The sequence below is a fragment of the Eumetopias jubatus genome, unplaced genomic scaffold, assembly GCF_037043125.1.
Source record: "Eumetopias jubatus isolate StellerSeaLion01/CBP00866 unplaced genomic scaffold, mEumJub1_p1.0 scaffold_12, whole genome shotgun sequence".
Classification (NCBI taxonomy): Eukaryota; Metazoa; Chordata; class Mammalia; order Carnivora; family Otariidae; genus Eumetopias; species Eumetopias jubatus.
The window spans coordinates 79,743,544-79,768,588 of NW_028274818.1; the positions used below are offsets into that span (position 1 = coordinate 79,743,544).

Consider the following 25,045-nt stretch of genomic DNA (forward strand, 5'->3'; position numbering starts at 1 on the left):
AAGAAGAGAGAGCGTTCTAAGCAAAAGCAAAAGGGAAGAATATGTGTGAAGGCTCTGAGTGGGGAAAGGACTTGTGTATGAGAAGGTCCCAATGAGGGCCAGTGCAGCTGAGGTGGGTAGAGAGTGGCAGGGAGCCAGTCGCTGGCTTGGTGGGCAGCTGCAGGGCATGCATGACCTCCTTGTAGATTTTGTAGTCTTTTCTCCTTTCAAGACTCAGTATAGCCATCACCTCCTCCTTGTGGATTTTGAGTTTACCCAAAAGTGCAGTGGGAATTGATTAAAGGATTTCAAGCAGGGGGTGATGTGATAGCATGTGTGAAGATTGCCCAGACTTGTGAGTGGTTAATGGACCGGAAGGGCTGGGGGGAGGAAATGAGGCATCTCAGTAGGAGGACCCAGGTAGGAGACAATGGTGTTTTGGTCTAGAGAGGGGGTGGAGAACATGGAGAAGGGGCAGGGGAATATCTGTGAAATATTTTGAAGGGAGAATCAAAAAAGACACAACCTTCAAAATTCCCTGGAGATGAGGGGTCAGGGAGCATATTTCATGTAGAATTACCCTGAGGGAACCGGCTAGGAGGAGGAATGGCCATTAGGTGGGGAGTTCAACAAAAGCTTTGCCCCAAGCTCTGAGTAATAAGTATGGTGTATAACTGCCATGGGGGTATTAGGGGTTTGGATGGGGGTGCAAGAAAATTCACCAGGGACAGTGGTGACTGGAAGCTATGTAGTGGTGGGGCATCCAGCAAGCTCAGAGAGAACATGTCAAAAATGAATCAGTCTCTGAGACATCCTGAGTTCTCTTTCATCCCAAGGTAAAAGTTTTCCACCTGACTTGGCTCTAGTATCTCTAATTTGTTTACCCTTGTGAGTCTATTTTAAACCAGATGTATCTTTTTAAAGATTTATTTATTTATTTTGGGGGTGGGTCAGAGGGAGAAGGAGAGAGAGAGAATCTCAAGCAGACTGCCTGTTGAGCTCAGAGCCCAACATGGGGCTCAATCCCACGACCCTGAGATCATGATCTGAGTCAAAATCAAGAGTCAGACACTTATTTTTTTTATCAAGATTTTATTTATTGGAGAGAGAGAGAGAGTGCACAAGCGGGGGGAGTGGCAGGCAGAGGGAGAAGCAAGCTCCCCACTGAGCAAGGAGCCCGATGCGGGACTCAATCCCAGGACCCTGGGATCCCAGGGATCATGACCTGAGCTGAAGGTAGACGCTTAACTGACTGAGCCACCCAGGCATCCCAAGAGTCGGATACTTAACTGACTGAGCCACCCAGGCGCCCCATTTTCACCAGATATTTTTGAGGATGGGCACTCCCTATGAAATAACTATTATTCCTCTCATTTTAGAGTTGAGGAAAGGCAGGATCAGGGAGTTTAAGTCACCTACCCAAGATCACACAGCCAGAAGTCCAAGTCCAGAGCTCCCTATACAAAAGCTTCTTCTTCCCCATTGGTTTAAAATATTTAGCTGAAAGAAGATCCCTCCATTCCTTGTTGGTTCTGTGTCCACATCTCTTGCCTCGTCCCCTTGTTTCTCCCTAAGTCTCAGCCTATCCGCTACTGGTGATAGTGACAGGGTGGGTTTATAACACTGAGTCAAGGTGTGAGAATCCTGTTTTTCTTCTCATGGCCCCAGCTGTAGCAAATGTTAGGGGCTGAAAATTAAATTTCATCTAATTTCCCATGAAGTTAGAAATAGATGTTATTTTAAAGAAATGCAAATTTCGTATTTTCACATCTACAAACTAAGATGTTTTTAATGCCTTGCTGTGTACTGAATCATCCCACAACTCAGCAGCTTGAAACAAAAACAATCATTTTACGGTCGTCCATAGTTCTAGAGGTTGACTCTGCCCAGCTGGTCGGTACTCATTCCGGGTGTCTTATGTAGTTGTGTTCAGATGGTGGCTGAGGCAGATGTCATCTTGAACTTTCTTTACGCACATATCTGGCAATGGACTCTGGCTGCCAGCTAGAACCTTGGTTGGAACTGTCAGCTGAAACATCTACACATGGCCTCTATAGGTAGCCCTGGGCTTCCTCACAGCATGGCAGCTGAGTTCTACGAGCTGACGTCCCAAGAAAGCGAGCAGAATTGCCTGGAATTTTGTGATGAGGCTATGGAACTCACAGAGCAATCACTTTTGCCTGACGCTATTGGCAGGAGCAATCACAAAGATCTTCTGAGGGTTCAGCAGTAGGGAATACAACAGAGATACCCCACTAGATGGGAGAAGTGCCAACATTGTATTATAAAAAGAGTAAATGGACTGTAGAGATATTGTCGTGACCATCTTTAGAAAATGTAACCCGCCACAGATGATAGGAAGTGAAGAGTAGAATGAAACACATTAGTTGAAAGTGCTCACATTATGTGTGTGTACTCGCAACTGAACACTTTCACTGCAGTGCTAGTGGTTGTGAACACTTTCATTGCAACATAATTCATGTGTAGTGCCATAAGGGAAGGCAGAGTAAAAAGAAAGAACTCTTCCCCATATATTTGCTGCTCCAGCTGCTCTATAACCTCTACAATGCTTTTCCATCATTCTTTACCTTTTTCTTACTGTTTCTTCTGACAGGAATCTTCTCCCAGTGGAGAGCTGGCAGGTTCTAAGAAGGCTATCCTCAGTCCTCCGGATAGAATTAAGGCTCTGTGAAGTTCCTCATCTCAGTTTCAACAACTGTGCCCTTCTTTTTGGAAGAACTCTCTTTGGTTCTTTTTGCATAAATACCTGTTCTTGTTTCATGTGCACCATATCCTTCCTCTCTTTGAGAATATTAAGTACCCTTATTTTAAAGTCCTGACCTAATGGCTCTATTGGTTCTATATCCTTGGATTTATGTCATTCTACTTTTTGAGATTATCTTTTCTATTTCGTAGTGTTGGTCTTTCCATGGGTTTGGCGAGTCTGGATTGGGTACTCATCTCTGTGGTTGAGATTCCTTGTTAGATTGTCTGCTGGGTTTGTTAGTACCGTCTTCCTGGGGGAGGGGTGGGCATGGGACTGGGGGTCCTTGCAGTTCCTTAGCCACATCCATGCTCCTTGCAGAGGGGGTGAGGGAAGTGCTTAGGCAGATGGTCTTCTGGGTGGCGGCGATTCCTCCTGAGCACCCCCATCTACTTGGGGTATTGCTCTGTCTATCCAACCTAAGATTTCTCAATCATGGCAGTTGCCTCGCTAACCTGAGAAGCCCGAGGGTTTGGGGAGAGGCAGGATGGCTTGGGTTCTACTCCTCTAGCAACTGCCATTGCAGCACAAAACCAATAACTTGTCGGTGTCCTGAGCCCCTCCTGTTTCCACTACCTCTGGGATGTTTGAACCCATCTTCTGCAGCTGTGTTCTCTGGTTTGGATCCTGCCCTTTGGATTTCTTTTTTAATCTAATCCCATTTTGGCCCCGCATTTCAGAGATTCCTCACAGTTTCTGCTCTGCCAGCAGAACTTTTTGTTGCTAAGCAGGGTAATGTCTTTACATTTTTTTTTAAGATTTTATTTATTTATTCATGAGAGACACGCAGAGAGAGAGAGAGAGAGGCAGAGGGAGAAGCAGCCTCCCAAAGAGCAGGGAGCCCGATGCGGGACTCGATCCCAGGACCCTGGGATCATGACCTGAGCCGAAGGCAGACGCCTAACCATCTGAGCCGCCCAGGCGCCCTTTACATATTTTTAAAAAATTATTTAAATTTACTTTATAATTTATATACAGCAAAATTGATTCTTTTTGGTGAACAGTTCTGTGAATTTTGACAAATGCGTGGAGTCATGTCATTATTACCACAATCAAGACCCATGATGGCTCCATCCTCCTACCTCACCTCCAGATTCCTTGGGCCGTCCCTTGGCAGCCAACTCCTCATCTCACAACCACAGACCTGTTTTCTGTTCCCATAGCTTTGCTTTTTCTAAAATGTTATATACATGGAATCGTATAGTATCTGGCATTTTGAGTCTGCCTTCTTTCTCTTAGCATAATGTGCATATTAAAAAATCTCTTCCTCTGTCCTCAGTGCTATTCCATTGCATGGATGTAGCTTGTTTATCAGTTTCACCAACTGAAGGACATTTGGTTTGTTCTGAGTTTGGGGCGATTATGAATGAATCCACTTTAAACATCACACAGGCTTCTGTGTGCACATAAGTTTTCATTTCTTTTGATTAAATACCTGGGAGTGGGATTGTAGAGTCTGATTCTCAGCATATGTTTAACTTTTAAAAGAAACCGTTATACATCTTTTTCCAAAGGGGTTGTAAGATTTTGCATTCCTAGGAGCAGTGCGTGAGAGTTTCGGTTGCTTCACATCCTTGCCAGGATTTGGCATCGTCAGGCTTTTAATTTTTCTTTTGTTTTTGCTATTCTTCTAGATAGGTAGCAATATCTCATTGTGGTTTCCTTTTGCGATTTTAAGGGTTTTTGTTTGTTTGTTTGTTTGTTTTCGATCTTGATAGTACTTTTTAGGAATTTGGTATAGGATGGGTTACTATAAGGTAATTTTTATCTCGAAACAGAGATTGTCTCAGATCACTGCAGGTACTTGTAATATTACATGTGTTACAGGGAAGTCATTTACCTGTCCGTCCCTGCGCCATCCCCCCCACCCCCCGGAAGGACTATGATCTTTTCAAGGGCAGCAGTAGGTCTTATCCGTTTGTCTTTCCCCCATACCCAGAAAGATGCCTGGCCTAGGATTGGCACAGGGTTGATCATTTGATAAGTGGGTTATTCATTGAATGAATTTGCTCAACCTGCAATTAGAAAGGATTTGGTTTAATCAACAATCACCACTTGGAGCATTCTCAGAGGATAAAAATGGTTAGGTTGTTTTTATTGGGGCTTGAATGTCTTTAAAATGTGGAAATATTATGGGGAGAAAGACTTAACATTACAGAGTCTTACATGTGCCAAATATTAAGGTCAGTGCTTTCCAGACGTGTCTCATTTTATCCTATTCTGGACTCTGTTGTAGCTCATCAGCTAGTATGGAGAAAGAAGCATTGGTTTTGGATGAAGCTCACTTTGTCTCTGCTGTTTGTGACCTTGAATACGTGGTTCAGAGCCTCTTTTTGCCTCAATATTTCTCATCTGCAAATTGTGCACAACAACGCCTAGCTTACAGAATTAGGCCTCGGGTAAAGCACTTGGCACGTGCATTTGATTTTCAAATTTTGGCAAAGAATGCATAACATAAAATTTACTATCTTAACCATTTCTAAGTGTACAATTCAGTCACATTAAGTATATTAACGTTGTTGTGCGACCGGTTTCCGGAACTTCTTCATCTTGCAAAATTGAAACTGTCAACCCATTAAACACCAGCTCCCCATTCCTGTCCCCCACCCCCACCCCAGCCCCTGGCAGCCACCTCCCCCATTTCATATGCAGTGAACCAGAGGCACCAGAGCTCCCTCAATTTTCTTAAGACCTCATCGCTTATACCTTATTGCTGGGGCAGGATTTGAACCCGTGTCTCCTGTCTCTAAATGACCTATTCTCTCTCCATAACCTCGCTTGGCTCTCACATGCTCCTCAAGAGGGGGGATTGGCATCCTAAATCACAGGGGAAGCTATTTAGAGAATGTTGGAAGATATGGAAAATGGGCAAAGACATGCTTGTATCTGTCACTGTGAACTTCAGCCGTCCTCTATGTGACAAGCCCTTAAAATGGACTCTCAAAGCTAAGTGGGGGAGATTTGCACCCCAATTCAAGTGGGCTCTTTGGGAGACAAAGTGTATGGGTGATAGGAAATCAGTGAGTACTCTCCTCCATGCATTCGTTCTGTGAAGCTTCAACCAAAGCAGGAGCTGAAGGTCTTTTTGGTGCACACTGAAAATTTCCTTAAGCAACAAGTCACCGGCTGTCTGAGAGTCCTCCAACCCCTGTGTAGAATCATTCCTACTCGAGACTTGGTATAGGATATATTGCAGCCTCCATCCGTGCAGTATCTGCGTTGTGTTACCACCTGAGGGATACATACCCGAGCATCATAGCATCCCTGGTGTTTGGTTAAGCTGAGCCCGGTTCCCTCGTTTGTTTTATTGCTCTGCTTTTCTGTTGTTGTCGTTTGCTGTCCCAGGCACCAAATCGTCCAGAAACAAAATACTTAGCCAGGGCACATACAGTCCAAAAAGAAAACAAAACAAGTTTCAGAGCATCAAAAATGGCTGTTGCTAAGCCAACCCATATAATGCATTTTTTCTTAGCGAAAAACCTGACTTTTACGTAAAGCTCCTTGCATATTGCCTGTCACATAGCAGGTACCTGAAAAAATGGTCTTTTTTTTTTTTTCCCCCCGCATCCTCTCCTGTGTTAGTTAGAATTCAGTTCCATGGAGGAAGCTCTGGGAACTGGGAACGGAGGGGTGGAGGAGATTGAACATATTCCCTGACCTCAGCGGTATGGGAAAACAGGCATTGGGAATAAATAGAAGTATTTCTGTGGCTAAAGAAGCAAATTGAATCCTGTCCCTCTCGAATTGATACATTGAAGTCCTAATGCTCAGTGCCCCAGAATGTGACCATATTTGGGGATTGGGTTGTTGGCAGATGTAAATTAGTTAAGTGGAGGTCATACTAGAGTAGGGTGGGCCCCAATCTGGTATAACCAATGTCCTTATAAAAAAGGGGAATTTAGACACAGACATGCTTGTAAAGAGAACGCCATGTGAGGATGGAGGCGGATATTGGGGTGATCCTTCCACCAGCTCAGGAATGCCAAAGATTGCCCGCAAACCACCAGAGGCTAGGAGAGAGGCATAGGAACACATTTTCCCTCACCACCTTAGAAGGAACCGATTCTACCAACACTTTGATCTTAGCCTTCCAGCCCCTAGAACTGTAAGATGATACATTTCTGTTATTAAAAGCCCCCCTCTGTGGTTATGGCAGCCCTAGCAGATGCTGGACTGAGGTGCAGAAGTATTTAGGGGAGGAGAGGGTGGGGAAGGTCCCCTGGAGGGTATGATGTATAAGCTGACCCTGGAAAGATGATTCAGAGTCAGCTTGGGAAAGATGTAGGAGAAAAAGGGAAGCATTTTGCAGAAGAAAATAGTATTTTTACCTATGGCTAATTGTTACTTTCCAACTTATTCTAACAAGCTTGGGTATCTAGTTTCTAATCCCACAACACATTTGGACTGATAATAATGAAAGCCAAGAGGACAGGCTGCTGCTTACCACGCAGCTAATAAAGGACTAACCATGATGGAGGGGAAAAGAAAAGTGCCAAGTAGATAGCATTGGGGGGAAGGGGGTGCCTGGGAAGGAGAAGAGGACAAGGGGCAGGAAAGAAGCGTTCAGGCCACACTGGGCTATCAAGGGACGGGGCATCCAAGCAGTGGTAGATGGGCTCATGACCTTGACTTTGGGGAGATGGCCTCTGTGCACACAAGACAGCCTTTGGTATTTACAATGAAGATGCTGAGCCTTCGGTGGTGAGTTAACCCACCTTGAAGATGTCCCGTTTCAGAAGGGATACCAATAAATGGGCATTTCTTGAACATGCTCACGATGCTTCTTCCAGTTAAAATCGTCCTCTGTTACTGTCTTTGATAATCTCTCTTTCTCAGAACGTAGATGAAGAAGCTCTCCTACCTTCTAACACTGGGTGAGGCACAGTGTCCCTTGTGCCGTCACAGGACTCTGTGTTTTGCTGTATCACGGCACTAACTACACCGGTCTTAAGGGTTCTCCACATCCCCGGCGTGACCCTTAGTCAGTTTCCTATCCTAGACTATCATCTCCTTGGGGCACAACCTGAGACTTGGAATGAATCTCTGCCCCCCGCCCCAGAGCCTGCATAAAAACTGGCCAGAAGTGAACATTAAATAAATATGTAACAACTCCAGTTTTAAAATATTCCCATCCTAAATGGTCAAAATAAAAAAAAATGTTTTGCATGCTTAGAGATATAAACCCATGGGTAACACAAATGCCTCATTTACCAAAGGTTTTACAATGATATATGTGCATTTTTTGCTCCATTGCAAATCCTTGCTGGTCCCTCTGCCACCAAGATTCAATAAGATGGATTTAATTCTCTTTCTACATAAACCTTTTCTGGTGAGAGCCTAGCCTGCTATGTTCTCTTTCGACAAATTCAGGGTAATTTTGAGTTGGATTTGATTTTTTTTTTTTTTTTTTTTTTGCTTGCTTGTGGCCAGAGGAAAAAATCTACATGGTGTTTCAAACTATAATTTTCAGGTTTTCTCTTTCAAAGGATACTGGGCACAAAGGTTTGGAAAGGATAGAAAGGAACACAGAGCTAAAAGCCAGAGCTTTGCTATGATTTCTGTACATGTATTCTCTTTTTTGTTGTTGTTGAGAATTAACCAGTGCTGCGGACCCCTGCAGAAACATCTCCTCCCTATTCTCTCTCATTTGTCCTGTTCTGAGACAACTGAATGATCTGGAATATGTCCAAGAATCCCGAGTCCAGGGAGGGCCTTAGGAAAACCTCTCACTCTCTTTTCGTGGCCACCCCATCCTGTCATTTTTGCTTCCTGGACAACTGCAGGCAATAACGGTTTGGTTATACTGTCTCGGATGGTTACTCTGTTTCGGGCGGGATGCTGAGCACTGTGTACATGCTCCAAATCTCATAGCACACCTCCGCCCCCTGCCCCAGAGGAAGCTGCTATGTCCCCATGTTAGAGCTGAAGACTGAGGCTCAGGCAGGTGTTATCACTGATATACCCCAAGATGTTATTGGCAAAGGGAAGAGCCAGAATTTGAATCCAGAACTGACTGAGTCAAAATTCCATTTTTACTTCATTATGTCATGGCAGATGCTGCTGCTTGTGGCTCTGGGACCACTCTGTGGCAGCGAAGGTGTGCCATGAGGCACGGAGAGTATGTTAGGGAGAGTGGGGCTGGAGAAACCTGGGCAGGACCAACATGGCCTCGCCGTCCGGGCAACCTCTTGGGTGTTGAAAAAACGGGAAAATTTGTTGAGTTCCTCTAATTAGTAGGTGGTGCAAGAGCTAAGACTTGTCCACCAAGCAGAATGTCTGGCACACTGCAGATGCTCAAATATATGCGGGGGAAAGGATGGGTGAGCAAGATGGAGAGGTCAGAGCACAGGTGCATTCCACAAGGCAGTAAGGGATTCTCAGGATGGGGCCGGGGGGAGGCCTGCTCGTTCCCTCGGTTGTAACAGTAAGTTCTGTTCTCTGGATGAAAAAGGAAACAAAAAGACAGATCTGGCCAGTGGTTTACTGATCTGAGTGGGAAATTTTATAAGAAGGAATATACTCAAGACAGAAGTATATAGAGGACGCTCAATGCCGAGCCTCCAGTTTCTTCCTGTCCTTGCTACAGGCTGCTTAACTTAGTGGAGGAAACACCTGTTTTGCCATCAGACAAACCTGGGATCGAATCCTGACAGTTACTAACATGCTGTGTGACTTTGGGCAAGCACCTCAACCTCTCTGGGCTTCGATTTCCTTATATGTAAATTAGGACTGTGATACTTAGAGAAATAGGGTTTTTGTTTTTGTTTTTTAATATGGTTAATGTGGTTTTCTATTTGGCCTTTCTGAGTTTGTGACTTTTGTCTGAGTTGGCGCATGCTAACCATCTGCTTGGGAGAGAAAGGAGAGTAGAATAAAGTGAAAGGAAACACTCTGCCACCACGTGGAACCCACTGCCCGACAATGAGAGGTCCTGTAGCAGGATTCCTACTTTGAGGCCATCTGGTATATGTGGGTCCTTGAGGAAGATCAACTGGGCAATCTGGTAGTCGGGTCATACCACTTCGTGTCTTAACTGGCTGAGCTACCCCCTGACAGCTCAGAGCTTCTTCACTTTGAGTTCCTCCCAGAGTTCCAAACACAGGAGTGAGATGAGAGATCCCTGCCCTCAGCATTTCCCTCACCCATCATTCTCCCCAATCAAAGAGGGAAAGTCAAATGACATTCCTTCAGCTCCCTCTCTCTCTCCTTGTCATTTTCTCATTTCCCTAGAATCAGAGGAGGATGGCTTCCCATCCTTTTGCTTCCCTGGCCCACCCTTGACAAAAACTCTGTGGTCTTGCCTACCCAGTCCGGTCCTCAATATGCTAAAGAATGGAGAGAAAGGTATGGGAGGGGTCCTCAAAAAGTTAAAAATAGAACTACCTGCGATCCAGTAGTCGCACTATTGGGTATTTAAAAGAGATACACTAATTCAAAGGGATTCATGCACCCCGATGTTTATAGTAGCATTATCTACAACAGCCAAATTATGGAAGCAGTCTCAGTGTCCATCGTTAGGTGAATGGATAAAGAAGATGTGGTATATATATATATACACAATGGAAGATTACTCAGCCATCAGAAAGAACGAAATCTTGCCATTTGCAACATGGACGGAGCTAGAGAGTATAATGCTAAGTGAAATAAGTCAGTCAGAGAAAGACAAATACCATGATTTCACTTACCTGTGGAATTTAAGAAACAACTCCTGCCCCCTCAAAAAAAAAGACCAAAGGGAAAAAGAGAGAGACAAATCAAGAAACAGACTCTCCACTATAGAGAACACACTGACGGTTATCAGAGGGGAGTTGGGTGGGGGGATGGGTGAAATAGGTGATGGGGAATAAGGAGTGCACTTGTGATGAGCATTGGGTGATATGTTGAATGATATGAATGAATTAGGAATTGTTGAATCACTACATTATATATCTGAAACTAATATAACACTATGTTAACCTACTGGAATTTAAAATTAAATTTTAAAAACTAAAAAAAAAAAAGAGAGAGAAAGGAATTAAAAAAAAAACTTTCCAAAGTCAGTCATGTGACTTAAAATTGTATTATGGTCTGGCTGCAAAATAATTTTTTGAATGTCAGAAGTTTGAATTTAACTCCCTTAGAGCCAATAAGGAAGTGGCCAAGAGCACAAATTCCCGAGTCAGAAGGCTAGGTCCAAAGTGTAGCTCTGCTATATGCAAGTGGTATAAGTTTGGGCAAGTTACAAAGCCTCTCTGTGCCTTGACTTCTTCCTCTGCAAAATGGGGTTAATAATAGTATCTCATAGAGATTCTTGGAATGATGGGATTAGTTCTTATACAGAATAGTGCCTGGTACCTAATAACACTTCTTTGTGTATTATGTATATAAGTGTGTCTTCACCATCTTAATCATTAACTAATTAATATCACCATCATCATTTTCCTTTGTGTTCCTTCTGTAATAAATCCTAATTCCCCAGCCTTACCCAGACATGTGAATGTCATGCCCATCACGTATGTAGGAAGACAGAAGAGAAAAACACATTAATAATTTGAAAAATCCATTGTCCTCAAGACTGTGCTCTAGGTGATAAAGTTGTTTCCCATGGGGATCTGGGGTAATAATTCTGATTTGATAGACATGTATACTGGACTTAACAACTGAGTGAACAGATAGTGGATATTAATAGGGAGCCATGTTTCTTATTGTTAGAGTAAGAGCTTACAAATAAGCAAGAGGAGGAGCCTAGAATGATCCATGTGATTAGAGTTAGAGATAGCAGGATGAACTCATGTTTAGCTTAAGGTAGATACAGATGGTTGCATATACAAATATTTGTAGACACCTGTACATATGAATTAGTACACACACATAGATTTCCTTACTCTGTCAGCAGAGAGAGACCAGAAGCAATGAGCACACCCAGCACCCAGATCTTAGTTGCTAACACAATTCTACAATAAAAAGAACAAAGGCTCTTTGGAGAGATGGCTGATTCTGGCACTGGACAGGGAATATACAAGATGAACCCAGAGCATCTTGTATCACTAGAGAGCAAGGAAGCTCTGAAAAAGGGGCTATAGGAGCCAACTGAAAGTTTCCAATGGTCAAACCTGGAACAATTTGAGAAAAAACAAAATAAAATAGTATTGGTTTATAACCCAAAGTAATAAAATACATGTCTGTGTGTCCACAGTGATAAAAATAAATGGTTGAATAATTAAGTGGAGATAAAGAGACAAATCTCCCATGAAGAAGAATTCTAAATAATTTACATAGAAACTCTATACTGAAAGGGGTGGTAAATAACTCCTCGATCTTTTAAGTATGGGTTGTGCAGAGTGGCTTAAAGAGTATGGCATGGGAAGAGAAAAAATAATAGAATACTTTTTCAGTGGAGAAACTTGACAGACACTACCTCAGGCAGGTGATGAAGGTTAACATCAACAGTGATAAAGCATCATAGTATGTATCCCTGATGGGTGATGATGAGAATGTCACTTTACAGTTCTCCTCACTCAAACCCATAACCTCAGTATAGTCAAGAGAAAAACATCAGACAAATTCCACTCAAGGGCCATTCTACACAATACCTGGCTGGCAGTCCTCGAAACTGTCAAAATCATCAAAAACAACAAAAGTCTAAGAAACTAACAGCCAAGAGATACCTAAGGAAAGGTGATGACTACATTTAATGTGGTAATGGGATGAGATTCTGGAACAGGAAAAGGACATTAGGTCAAAGCTGGGGAAACCTGAATAAATTGTGGACTTCTGTTGATAGTAATTTATCAAAGTGGTTCATTATTTGTAACAAATGTACCATACAACACAAGGTGTTAGGGGAACTGGGCCTGGGGTATATATGGGAACTCTCGGCACCATTTATTTTTTAAGATTTATTTATTTATTTTAGGGAGAGAGAGCGAGCGAGCGAGCATGGTGGGGAGGGGCAGAGAGAGATAGAATTCAGTTAGACTCCGCGATGAGCACGGAGACCATCGTGGGGCCCGATCTCACAATCCTGAGGTCACGGCCTGAGCTGAAACCAAGAGTCCACTGCCTAACTGTCTGCATCACCCAGGCGCCCCTCTTGGTGCCATCTTTGCAGTATTTCTATAAATCTAAAATTGTTCTACAATGAAAACCTTATTTTAAAAGATATATTGTCTGTAGATCTCTACCTCATAGGGTTGATGTAGGAATTAGAGGAGATATAGTGCATGAGAAATTCCTTGCCAAGCACCTGGCACATAATGTACACTACACAGAACTACACCGTTTTGACCATCTTGTGCCATTCTGCGCTCTTCTTCCTGTGATGTGCCTTGAAAGACTGGCTATTGTTGCTTTTCTTCCAAGACGAGCCAAACTGGTCCAGTTTCTGATAGTTGTTACTTGTCTCTTCTACACTGAGAAGCCCACAGCATCCTCCGTGTTTGCAACTGAGCATTTTCACCTCAGCTGACCCTCTCTGAATTGCATTTATTTTATTTCTGTTCAGTGACTAAGGTATACCACATATAATGGCACTTACACAGCAGGTACCTGGGGTAAGTTAGCCAGATGCTTCCAATTAGAGTAGCTCTATCCCACCCTTCTTTGAAAATGAGTGTTAAATGCGTAAGACCTCCTTTTCTGTCTTTGGAAGGCGAGCACGGGGACATCATCAACTTCTTGTTTGTTGACTGAGGCTCTTGATGGAAAACAGCATCCCAGAACAGCAAGTCCTTGTTAGTTATTTCTAAGAGTCAGAATGAGTTCCAAAATTAAAATGAGGCAGGGAAAATTTTTCTTGTGGCATTGGGTAGGAAGTACCTTTCTACAGAGGTGAGGTGGGAAAGGTATTTCTGGCCAAAGTGTGTCTACAAGAGAAACTATCCTCCTGAGAGCAAGACATTGTTGGTCCAGTTGGATTCCTTCTATGGCCATGACTATGTAAATTAAATGATATAGATGATAGATAGATAGATGGATAGATAGATAATATATGCATACATGGACACATACATACATACATACAAATACATATGCATATATGCATATACCTACATATTCTCTTTCTCTCTTACTTTTCTTCTCGCCTCTATTGGCAAGGACAGATCTTACCCACTCTTTGCTCTTCCCTCACCCTATTGTTCTATTTCGCTTGGATTCCAAGCTGGGCTGACTTCCCATCTACACTTTGGTTTCTCCTCCTTAGCTGGATATATTTGTACAAAACTCACAGAGAATCTGGGTTGCCAGGTCTGCTCCATCTTCTCATTCAGTGAAATGAAAATAACATTTAAAACACCCAGTCACAAATGTCTGTTTAATAATTCTTGATTGCTGCCCTGAGACTGGATTTCCATATCTGTGAATATTCGATGCCTGGAAGCGAGCACAAAATGGCTGTCTAAAACGGCTGGAAATTTGCTTCCTGTGGCTCTGCGTGTGATAGCAGGAAAGTGACTTTGGGGCAGCCCCATCTCTTCTTTTGTGAGGGATTCCTTTGGTGGGCCATCTTGGTCAGGCCCACTTACATTAAGTAACTACTCACTGCCCTTGAGGTAGCTCAAGACTTGGGAGAAATCATCCAGAAGAATATACTTTATAATAGCACATTAAATATTCTGTTGAATAATATAAAAGGCTGTCCCAAGTGATGAGGAACATCTCTACAGATTTTTTATTTTCTTTAATTAAGTGTTTAGCATTTCCCCTGGCAGGCCTGGAAACAAAATTTGAGCCTAGTGGGTGGGATCTAGGATTGAGGGAGCAGGGAGTTGGGAGAAAGCGTGGGCTTGGGAGAGGTCAGCTCTTTAACTGGACAGGCTCATGATTGGGATCTACTTCCGGGGTGAAAAAACAGGACTTACCATGAAGACATTAGTAAATTAGCTTATGAATGTCTTTGGGCATTCCCAATCTACTACTGAGGCCATTTGAAATTTCTACTTAATCTCTGTAGAATACCAAGGAGCAATGCCTTTGCCATCTTGACACAACCCCCAGGCCTTTCTTTATAGCCACATGGGCAGCCTCTCCTCTGGTCAGCTTCACTTCCCAGAGGGAATCCGCGTGACAACTACACTAGTCCAAACTCTACATTACAAGGGACAGTAACCCCAAAGCATACTAACTTATTAGAAAGGGGCTTTCCTATCTTCTCAGCTTTCCTCCTGTTGTCCTTATTCCTTCCCAATAAAGAAATACTGCACATGGTAGGTTCAAACTCACTTGAATCCATGACCTCCTGGCTCCTTGACTTCCAAGGTTCCAGAGAGAAAAACTCAGGGAAGCATTCTGATTGGTGCAGCCTAGATCGCATGCTTGCTTCCGGCCCAATCACTAGGAGATGAAGGAGGCATCGTGATTTGTTCGATTTGGATCACATGCTCATTTCTTGGGGGTCCATGCTTCAGCAAAAGCTGTACCTTATGCAACACCTCTTCCATGATTTCATTAAGCTTGGGCCTTCCGGCCCTCCACTGAATCTCAGCCAAAAAGCTATCATGGCAGAAGGATACACCTACTTCCTCACATGCTGGCCAGAGGCTGGGTTACGTGGCATATGTTTGGTGACCTTCCCATTATGCAGTCGGGCTTGTGTGCGTGTGCAGTGATAAAAAGTGCCCTTCTTATCTCTGTGTCTCAGCAGTGGTCTCCCTGCCTCTTCCCATTTGGGTGTATTGGTTTCTAAAGCCAAACATATTCCATATCTGTCATGGGTTGAATCGTCTAGAAGCAGCACTTGAGAGATGGGTTCAGGTGTATGAGACTCTGAGGGAGCGCTACAGACACACAGACACGGACGCATGCACATGCCCCTCTCAGGTTGTGAGGGTAACAAAATAGGAAAGATAAAGGAGCCACTCAAAGATGGGGTTGCAGTCTCAGATAAAGTCTGGACCAGGGGTAGTTAAATTATGGCCCTTGGACCAAATCTCGCAGCCACCTGTTTTTATAAATAGTTTTATTGGTACACAGCCACACCCATTCACTGACATCACGTCTGTGCTTTTTTGCTACAAGGGGCAGAGTTGAGTATTTGTAACAAGTCTGTGTGGCCCATAAAGACGGAACTCTTTATAGTCTGGCCCTTTAGGAAAGAAGGTTGCTTGTTGCAATCCCTGGGAGCTCTGGAGCGCCCACTGCTTCATAAAGCCATCTCTACTTTGAGGCAGAGGGCTGGTCTGCGTGTCCTAGTGTCAGCCAGGCTCTGGTTGCCGACCACCCCCGGTGGTGAGGGTGAGTTGCACGAAGCACACTAAACCCAGGGCAGTGGTTCCCAAGAATAACTTCCTGGGTGTGAGGGGCAGCTGTGAGCTGTGTGCAGCCAAGACAGCAGCCGGGAAATGGGCACGCATTCCAGGTAAAGGCGATCTTCCAAGGCAGCACCAGCATTCACCGCCATGTTTATCTGGATCTGTACATGCGCTTCATGAAGCTGGGGAGAACCCGTATTTCCTGCCTGAAACCGAACCATCATCACCTCGTTTGGACTCCACCCCGTCTCATCTTCCCTTCCCTCCGTCCATCCCACTGCTCTCACGGTGAAGGGGAAAGCCTTCACATGGCCTCCTGGGCCCCGCCGGCCTGTCCAGCCCCACCTCCTTCCACTTTGCTCACACTCTGTTCTGCAGCCACGTGTGCCTCAAGGCAAGGGGGCATCCTGCATTCCCGAAAACACTGCATCCCCTCCAATTTCAGGACTTCTGGCCATGCCCTTCCCTCTGCCCCGAACACCCTCCCCAGCGCCCTCCACCTTCACCCACACATAACCACATCTAGACTTCTGGATCTCAGCTCAGAGAATATTCCCTCCAAACAGACTTCTTGAACCTCTCTCCCCATGAACCCCATTCCCTCTAAGTAGCCAATACTTGGTTCGTGTGTCTTTGCGTATTTTTTTTTCTGTCTTTGCAAATCGCACCACTCAAACAATATGCATAGATATTCTTTTCTTTAACAAAGATACTATATTATATGCATTACTTTCACATTTGCTTTTTCTCCCTTAACAATATAACCCAAAGGAAACTATCCAGGTTGACATGTATAGAGTTAACTCCTTAAAAAAAATATTTTATTTATTTATTTGAGACAGAGAGAGAGAGGGGAGGAGTAGGAGAGGGAGAGAGAGAGAACCAGACTCCCTGCTGAGCAGGGAGCCCGAGGTGGGGCTCAATCCCACGACCCTGAGACCATGACCTGAGCCGAAATCAAGAGTCGGCAGCTCAACTGACTGAGCCACCCAGGCACCCCTAGGGTTAATTCATTCTTAAACACATTTTTTTCCTAACAGCTCCATGATATGTACCAGTCGTGTAATATGGATGTACAATAATTTATTTAAGAATTACCAGCTTCATAGGAATTCAGGTCATTTCTGTGCATGTGCATTTTTGTCACTTTACAGACAATGGTGCAAAGAACATCTCTGAACAAACATCCATGAATCCTGACACTATTTCTGTAGGCTCAATCCCCAGAAGTGGTATTATTTGGTCAAAATGTACCTTCACTTTACGTTTCCAGACACACTGCCATGTTCCTTTCTGCAAATATGGCAAATTGGGCTCCCATGTGAGGTTATGAGACTGGCCAGTTTCCCACATCTTTGCCAGTTTGGTGTCCTTTCCATACTTGTAATGTTTGTCCATCTCTTGGCAAAGGAATGGCTTCTCCTTGTTGTTCTGACTTGCATTTCCATGACTATGATTGAAGTTAATCATCTATTATGTATACATATATGTATATATTACCCATCCGACTTCAGCGGCTTTCCAGAGAGGATCCTGGAGCCGCTTGTTCTGATGTGTCTGTTGCTCTCCTCTCGTGTCCCCGGAGGGCGGGCAGATTGGGACCCGGCGATGGTGGGCATGGGTAGAAGGTCCCGCTCCACCTGTGACCACGCCCTGCTTCTCCTCCCCTGCAGACACGACCCAGATGAACAACGCAGTGCCCACCTCCCCTTTGCTCCAGCAGATGGGCCATCCACATTCGTACCCCAGCCTGGGCCAGATCTCCAACCCCTACGAACAGCAGCTGCCGGGCAAAGAGCTCAACAAGTACGCCTCCTTGAAGGCAGTTGGTGAGTGCTGTTCTGTTTCTCCTCTACTTTTTTGCGCTTTTTTCTCGTTCCCTCTGTTTTCTCTAGTCCTCTCGCTTTTTTCTTCCTACTTCTCCTTTTCTTTCGCTTCTTCTTCTTTCTCAAAATCTGCGTCTCTCTCTGTCTCTTTCTCCATCTCTTTCTCTCTTGGTCTCTTTCCTCTCTCTCTCTCCCTCTTTCTCTGTCCATCTGTCTCACACGTATTCTTGGTCTCTCTACCTGGGGCCTAGGTTGCTGGGAAGCAGAGCCCCTGGGCTGCTGCTTCTCTGACTGGATCGAGTCCTACCTTGCCACGTGGGGCAGGAGGGGTGAGTGAAGGACACATGTGGGGGCTGTTTCCCGGGGAGAAGGGCCTGGAGGCTCATTTGGGTCCGACTGACAGCCCAGCCCTTTGGTCGTCCACCATCTGCCCTCGTGAATCCTCAGGGAATCCAGGACACCCGGTGTCCGAATGCCTTGCCCTGTAGTGGGCAACATCCGTCACCCCCGTAGTCACCCCATCTCTGAGAAGTCGGTACGTGCACGCCCCCATCTCACGCAACTTCCGCTCTTCAGGATGGGGCGTGCCGCCTGGGGCTTGTGCTAACTGGGCCCTTATCCAAGTGCCAGACATTGCACTGGACCTTTTTATACAACCTGCCTTGCTTTCTCACAGGGATCCAAAGAGGAAGACACAATTATTATCCCAATTTTCAGATTAGGAGACTGAGACTCAAGGGGTCTAACTTCATTTGCCCCAAATCAAGCAGCCTGTAGGTTTTTATCACTCCGGAGCCTGCCTTCCTGCCACTAGACTCCCACAGCCTAGCTCACACACGAGGGAGGGTGACAGCGACCCTGATGGTGGCCCAGGCTCCTGAACACATCGCTCATGCAAGAGTTCTATAGGGCGGAAGCCGCAGCCATAGCGAAGTCAAACTTTGGGTAGACACAAGACTCACAGACCACATGCTTGCTTTTATTATCAGCTGCTTGTCTTCATGTCCTCCCTCGTCAGAGATGGGATGGGAGACGCTTGCTGATCAATTCCAGCGTCAAATATCCTAATTCCATTACACACTGACACCGGAAACCAAAGCCCAGACACTGTCACGTGTCTGTGATGCTTGTGGGGACCCTGGTCCCCCAACATATAGAGGCACGAAACAAGCATCTTGATGCTCGGCAGAGGGCCAGGTGTATAGTGGGAACTTGGTAAGCATCGGAACCACAAGGATCTTTAGGAATTCATATTTTTTCCCCATCGCCTAGGACTTCCAGATGGAGTCACTCAAAGACAGGCAAACCAAATTTCTAATACCGAGGGCACAGGTCATGCAGACCGACACAGGCTTTTCTAAATCCTAAGCCCCGCAAGGACTTATACACCAGTTCCCACGTTTCGTGTTGAATTTCTGTGCCCAACTCAGCCCTCACGTGTACCCCATGACCACAGACTCCCCCTGTTCCATATTGCATGTTTGCACAGCATATGCATTGTAAGCACGCTTAAATAGACTCAAATATTAGTGGGAAGAGCTGAGGGCCGTTGCCTAGGAGAGAAAGAGTCAGGGCGTCTACACCGATGTAGCTGCAAAGCCTTCATACACGGTTTGGTGCCCCCCCCCCGCCCCCTTCCTGAGCTTTGCATTCAGGTGATAAATGGCGTCTGCTGGTTCTATTTGATTCTTCTTTTGGCATTAAAAAAAAATCAACCCAGACATCTTTTTCCTTTTGAACTGGTTACATTACCCTAAACAATTCATTTCTTCAGCTTAGGCCGAGTGTCTTGTCCCCCCTCAAAACTCAGTAGCTATTTGGGTAAATAACTGGATAGATATTCCCACAATGCTCCTTGATTTTCTCCAGGATTTATACAGGGATCCTGTGCATAGCAAATGTCTGCAGGGCATTGAGAATTAAATTTGCAGTACGAAAATGTATCTTACCCTCCTTAAGTAACTGTTTCTTCCACAAAGGGAGAACTTCTGAAATGGTTGCTGAATGAATGAATGAGCTTGTCTTTGGCATGAATCAAAGAATAGCTTAGTTGTAAGGAAGCACCCCTAATCTTCTAGAAAACTCTGAAGGATCTTATTTAGAGAACCCTCCACAATCCTGGATATGGCTGATGTGCCCCTCTTCTTCTCTGACTGTTGTGGGGGTTCACAAACTTCATCTGAGTCACTGATGGTCTTGTGACTCCTAGTAAATAGAGGTCCAGTGGGACTGCCTGACCCAATGGCTTACCCAGGTGTCCAGCATCTGTCTGCACAAATGAAATGCAAATCCCATAATAAATGTTCTTTGAAGGGTTCTTTATTAAGGCATAATTCACACCATGATATGTGGTGGATGATGAAGTGCATTTCATTAGTGAAATCATTACCACCAGGGAGGGAAGTTGTTTAAAAAATTGTTTGCTGTTGAAAGCTCTGCAGCCTCTGATAACCAGACTTATTTTCTAAAAATTTCTAGTAAATAAGGAGAGCCTTGGACAGCCTTTAGGGTTAACTGCCAAGTTCAAAAATACCCCTGAAAAATAAATTTCTCTTGGCGGCTTTAATATCCAGAACATCGGGTAGTTTGAGCCAGTCACTGAGACTCTCTGACCTCAACTTCTTCAAGTGAAAAATGAGGAGTGAAAAGTGAGGAAATTTTAAAATAGAAAATGAAACAATACCACTCATCCTAGTTATTAGAATACCTGTGGGTCATTAAATATGTCCCATCCATTCATTGCCAACCCAGAGAGAAAAGGATGGTGACTGTTGGTTTGGTTTAATTTTTTATTTTATTTTATTTTATTTTATTTTATTTTATTTTATTTTATTTTAACTTTATTTTATTTTAGTTGCTTATTGAAATCACACTCATTCATGTTTAAAGAGAACTCTTTTCTCTCTACAGTTCAGGGATACGTCATGTGACAGCAGAATGGCCTCTGTTCCCAAGGGGTTCACTGCCCAATTATCGGTAAAAGAGTAGCACACACTAAGGAAATGTCGGAAGCTAAACCTCATCAGACTCTGTACAAGGAGGTGTGTTTCATTCATTCATTCACTCCCTCCTTATTGAGACACTTACTCTGGTGCCCCTCGATTGTAGGTCCCGTTGAGGCATGAACCATGTCTATCCCATTCATCAATGCATCCCCAGAACCTCCTACCATGTTGGGGGACTTGGTGAGTGCTCCTAATATGTATTTGTAAAATCAGTGAATAATAGTGTGTGTTGGGCACCACATCAAGTCAGGAGCATGAGATGATCAGCAAGATGACAGAACGTGGCATGGCCCCCAAGTTTAAGACCTCGCTCAGACATTTATCAAATAATTTCAGAGATTACTTAACATCCTCAGGTCTCCGTTTCTCCCTCTGTGAAATGAAGATAGTAAAAATAGCTAATTGTTTGTTGGGACTATTTAATGATATAGTGCACAGAATGTGCTTAGCCTGACACACAGTCAATCCTCAGTAAATACTGCCACATACTAAAGTCTCCAGACCAGAGTTGTTTGTTGGCCATAGTTTTCCTTGAATCTCCAAGGTAGACTAGTACTTGATTAACATGCAGTTGCTCAGCTGTCATTTTGAGGGAGGGAGAGTTTATCCCAGTTTAATGGGAAAGACATACAAGGAAGCTAACTCACACTGAGGATCTGATAAAACAAACAAGGAAGCAAGCAAATAGCACAGGACTCTTCTGAGCTGTCCTAAGGACCCGCAGTCAGCCAGACCTCTTCACTGCCCCATCTATAGCCTGAACAATGAAGTTCCATGCCCAGACATATGGCTACTACAATCTATCACAAAAAGCTCCAGTTTCATCCAACTGACTCTCCTTCCTAAGTCAGAAATGAGGATTTAAACATTTTAGACATATCTTCCACTAAAATTGAAGACAAGAAGTGTGTTTTGTGATAGACTGAGTTGAAATGTAACCTGAAAACTTAATTAAGCCTACGAGTTCCCTGGCTGGAGCCACCCATGTGGTGGGTAGTTACGATGTGAGAACCCATTTTATGGTTCTTCGTAGGTCAGTGTTGACAAGACAGAGGTGTGTGGGAAAATATCCTCAAGGCTTACCTGATGGCTTAGAGAGGGGTGGCTCCTGCCTCCAGAGCTGGAAAAAGCCCTTGCAAACAGAAAATTGCCCACACGTTGGCATTTATCTCCCATTGGCCCCATGTCCAGTTTTTTTCTCTATGCATCTAAAAGTTAAACTCCTGACCATGTGCCCTTTAGATGCCTCGGTACGACTCTGGCTACTCAATGAGAGAAAGAGACAGGGCATACCAGCATTATCAATAAAATGCCATGATGCCTTCATTTTTACATTAAAATTTTAATGAGAAAATAATTTTTCTGTTGCTATTTGACAGACAAGGGACTATTTTGCCAGAACCATGTTACATTTTCCAATAGCCCTGTTTAAAACTACAGCAACAATGCACTTCAACGTGGCAGGAACTCCCTCTTCCATCTTGCTGTAGGAATCGTGTGTGAAAACCCTAAGTGACGCATGAGCGCCTCAGCCATGGATTGACTTCTACTAGTTTAACTTTGAGGGAGGTCTTGGTCCCATTCTTGCAGGTGGCGAAACTAAGGCTCAGTGTAGTTAAGCAGTTTTCCCAGAGTCACACTTCTGGTACATGGTAGAGCCAAGAGTCATATTCAGGATTATCTGATTCAGAATCCTGTGTTCTTTCTATGAAATGATTCTATCTTCCAGAGAGCAATTGCTGGCATCAAAAGGTTATAACCAGGTCAAAAAAAAAAAAAAAAAAAAAGGTTTGGGAGTACGATTCCCCCATTTTTTGGAGGGAGAACTTACTAAAATACCGTTTTTCTTTGTTTGAAGTTGGAAGTTTTCCCATGGTGCTGAGTATAATTGGTTTACTATAGATAAAGTATAACTTACATGTGCTGAAATAATGCAGATCATAATTTTACAATAGTGTGATTGTTGAAATATACATACTCTAGAATAACCAACATCCCAGTAAGGATAAGAAATATTTCATCACCAAGAACGTTCCCTCATGTCCCTTTCCTCTCAGTGCCTTAGATCCATCCCCTTTTACTAAGTGTTTAATTTTTCACCCAACAGATTTTTATCTAATGTCCACTAGGGGCACCAAGCATGTAGTGGGACCTTCAGTATATATTTGGAAGCCTGTGTGCCATCTGATTAAGTGTCCTTATTTTCAGTGGATTTATGAAAGAAAACTTGTTAGCGCCTTGCCAGAGCTAAGCCCTGTCTTAGGTAGTGGGGGGCAGGGGTGGCCACGGCCTGGGCATGGTTCCTGCCTTCAAGTGATGAACTTCACCTGGGAGTAAGATGGCCTCGTCGGCGTCAGTGACTCTGACTCAACCAGGCTTGTATCCACCCGCAACGGAAGATTTGGGGCCACATCGCTATTTCCAGATGTCAATGACCCTGGCTCAGAGGGAGAAGAAACATCCAATCATCCCAGGCGGGTCTCACTTAATTTTAACTTTGTCACTCTTCTGTCCCGTCATTTCCCCTCTGTTGTGAGTGATGAGGGTGTTGAGTTCATATCCGCAGGGGGAATGTGGCAATTTGAGCGTCCTCTGGCACGCCTGGGAGGCCAACCGGAAATGTTTAAATGAGGCCGGATCTGTGCTCTGTAATCATTCAGATCACACAGAATGTTCCCTGTCACTCCTCTCAGCTGGCAGCCTGATCTCTCTCTGGAAATTGTGCAGAAATGCTGAGGACTTGGGCCTTCCAGGTAGATTCCTAAGAAAGGAAAGGGGAGCTAGTGGCGCGCGCTGATTGGCTAGGCCTCCAGCCAATGGGCAGAGGCTACTGCACGGACACGTGGGTGGGTTTGCCCCGCTTTGAGTAAAACCCAATCTTCCGGAGAAGGCCTATCAAAGACAGTGGTAGATAGGGTGCAGACATCGCCCTTCTTATGGTCTTTGACTTTATGGAAAGGACCACCGGTGGGATCTGCTAATAATGTGTGATCCCCCAGGGCTCATTCAGTACGCCTGAAATGAAATTCAACTTGGAGAAACTGATTTATAAACAATATGCCGAGCATTATGGGATTCTCAGATAACAAGCTTGATCCCTTTAGCATTTAAGGGAATTTCCCTCCCTCAGGAAAAGTGACTCCATGGAGAAACTTGAATTCATTCATTCATTCAACAGTATTTCAGCCCCTACCCCTTGGGGACCTGCCACCCAGCATATAAAGTTGCAGTTCGCAGAGCCTGGCCCGAACCTTGGATTTGGGGCTAACAATGCTCTCCCACCAACCCTTTTCGGGAGAGGGATTGCACTAAAACAGGGTCAAAATGTATCTCTCTCTTGTCAACAGAGTGTTGTCATTGGCCAAAGTGACCTCATGCAACTCAAATTTTCCTTTCTTTCTTAGAGGGTTGAAATTCAGAGCCAGCTTCACTGCCTAAGAAATCTCTCTCTCTCCCTAATATAACTGAAAACATCTAGGCCTTTTTCAGGGGACTTCTTCTGACCCTCTGCTGGGCGTTATCCTGATACCGCTGCATGGCTTTGCAGAAGGAGGTGCGCGTGCGCGTGCAGAATCACATTTGCACATTTGGTCTCTCGCCCAACTCCCGGGGCCCCTGAGGGCTGCCCGCCTCGTGGAGGCTGCAGCTGGGGCTGCCAGCAGCAGCACCTGGGGGTGAGGACGCAGCGGACATGGGAAGCCGGCCAGCAGATCAGCATCTCTCCATTGTTATTTTTTTAGGAAGTTCTGATGGTGACTGGGCAGTGGCGACACTTAAGTCACCAAAAGGTACTGTATGGCTTTTTCCAGCTCTTTTGTCCAGGTGTTGTCAGATTTGACACCAATCAGTGGAGACACAAAGAGTCCTGGTGTCTGTGTGTGACGCGGTGCCACACGTGTGTCCCCGTTGGGTGGCCCTGAAAGTCCGTCCAAGTTCCAGCGTGTAGGTGTTTGTGTGTGTGTGTGTGTGTGTGTGTGTGTGTGTGTGTGGCGTATCAGTGCTCTGGGTTGTTGTTGAAGAATGTGCTACCCCTCACTTCTCAATATTCACTGCCTGAAGGAAGATGTCACTATCAAACACCATCCCAGGTAAGACATCCAGGAAATGTTGGTTTTTCTCAGAAAGTGGTGCAAACAGAACAGCCCCAAGGTAAATGAATGCAGGAGAGAAAACACAACTTCTGAGGGAGAGAGAAACAGAGTCAGGTTATTGGCTCAGGGTCTCGTGAACGATTAGCCTTGA

The 25,045-nt window shown here is 44.6% G+C and overlaps 1 protein-coding gene across 1 annotated transcript in view; it reads left to right on the top strand.

Moving 5' to 3' along the window:
* Positions 1-25,045, top strand: part of SHISA9 (shisa family member 9) — a 282,062-nt gene that overhangs the window by 239,084 nt on the left and 17,933 nt on the right. The window contains exons 3-4 of the mRNA XM_028117450.2: positions 17,646-17,801; positions 24,544-24,591. Coding sequence (XP_027973251.2) covers positions 17,646-17,801; positions 24,544-24,591 — 204 coding nt within the window. The remainder of the gene's footprint in view (positions 1-17,645; positions 17,802-24,543; positions 24,592-25,045) is intronic.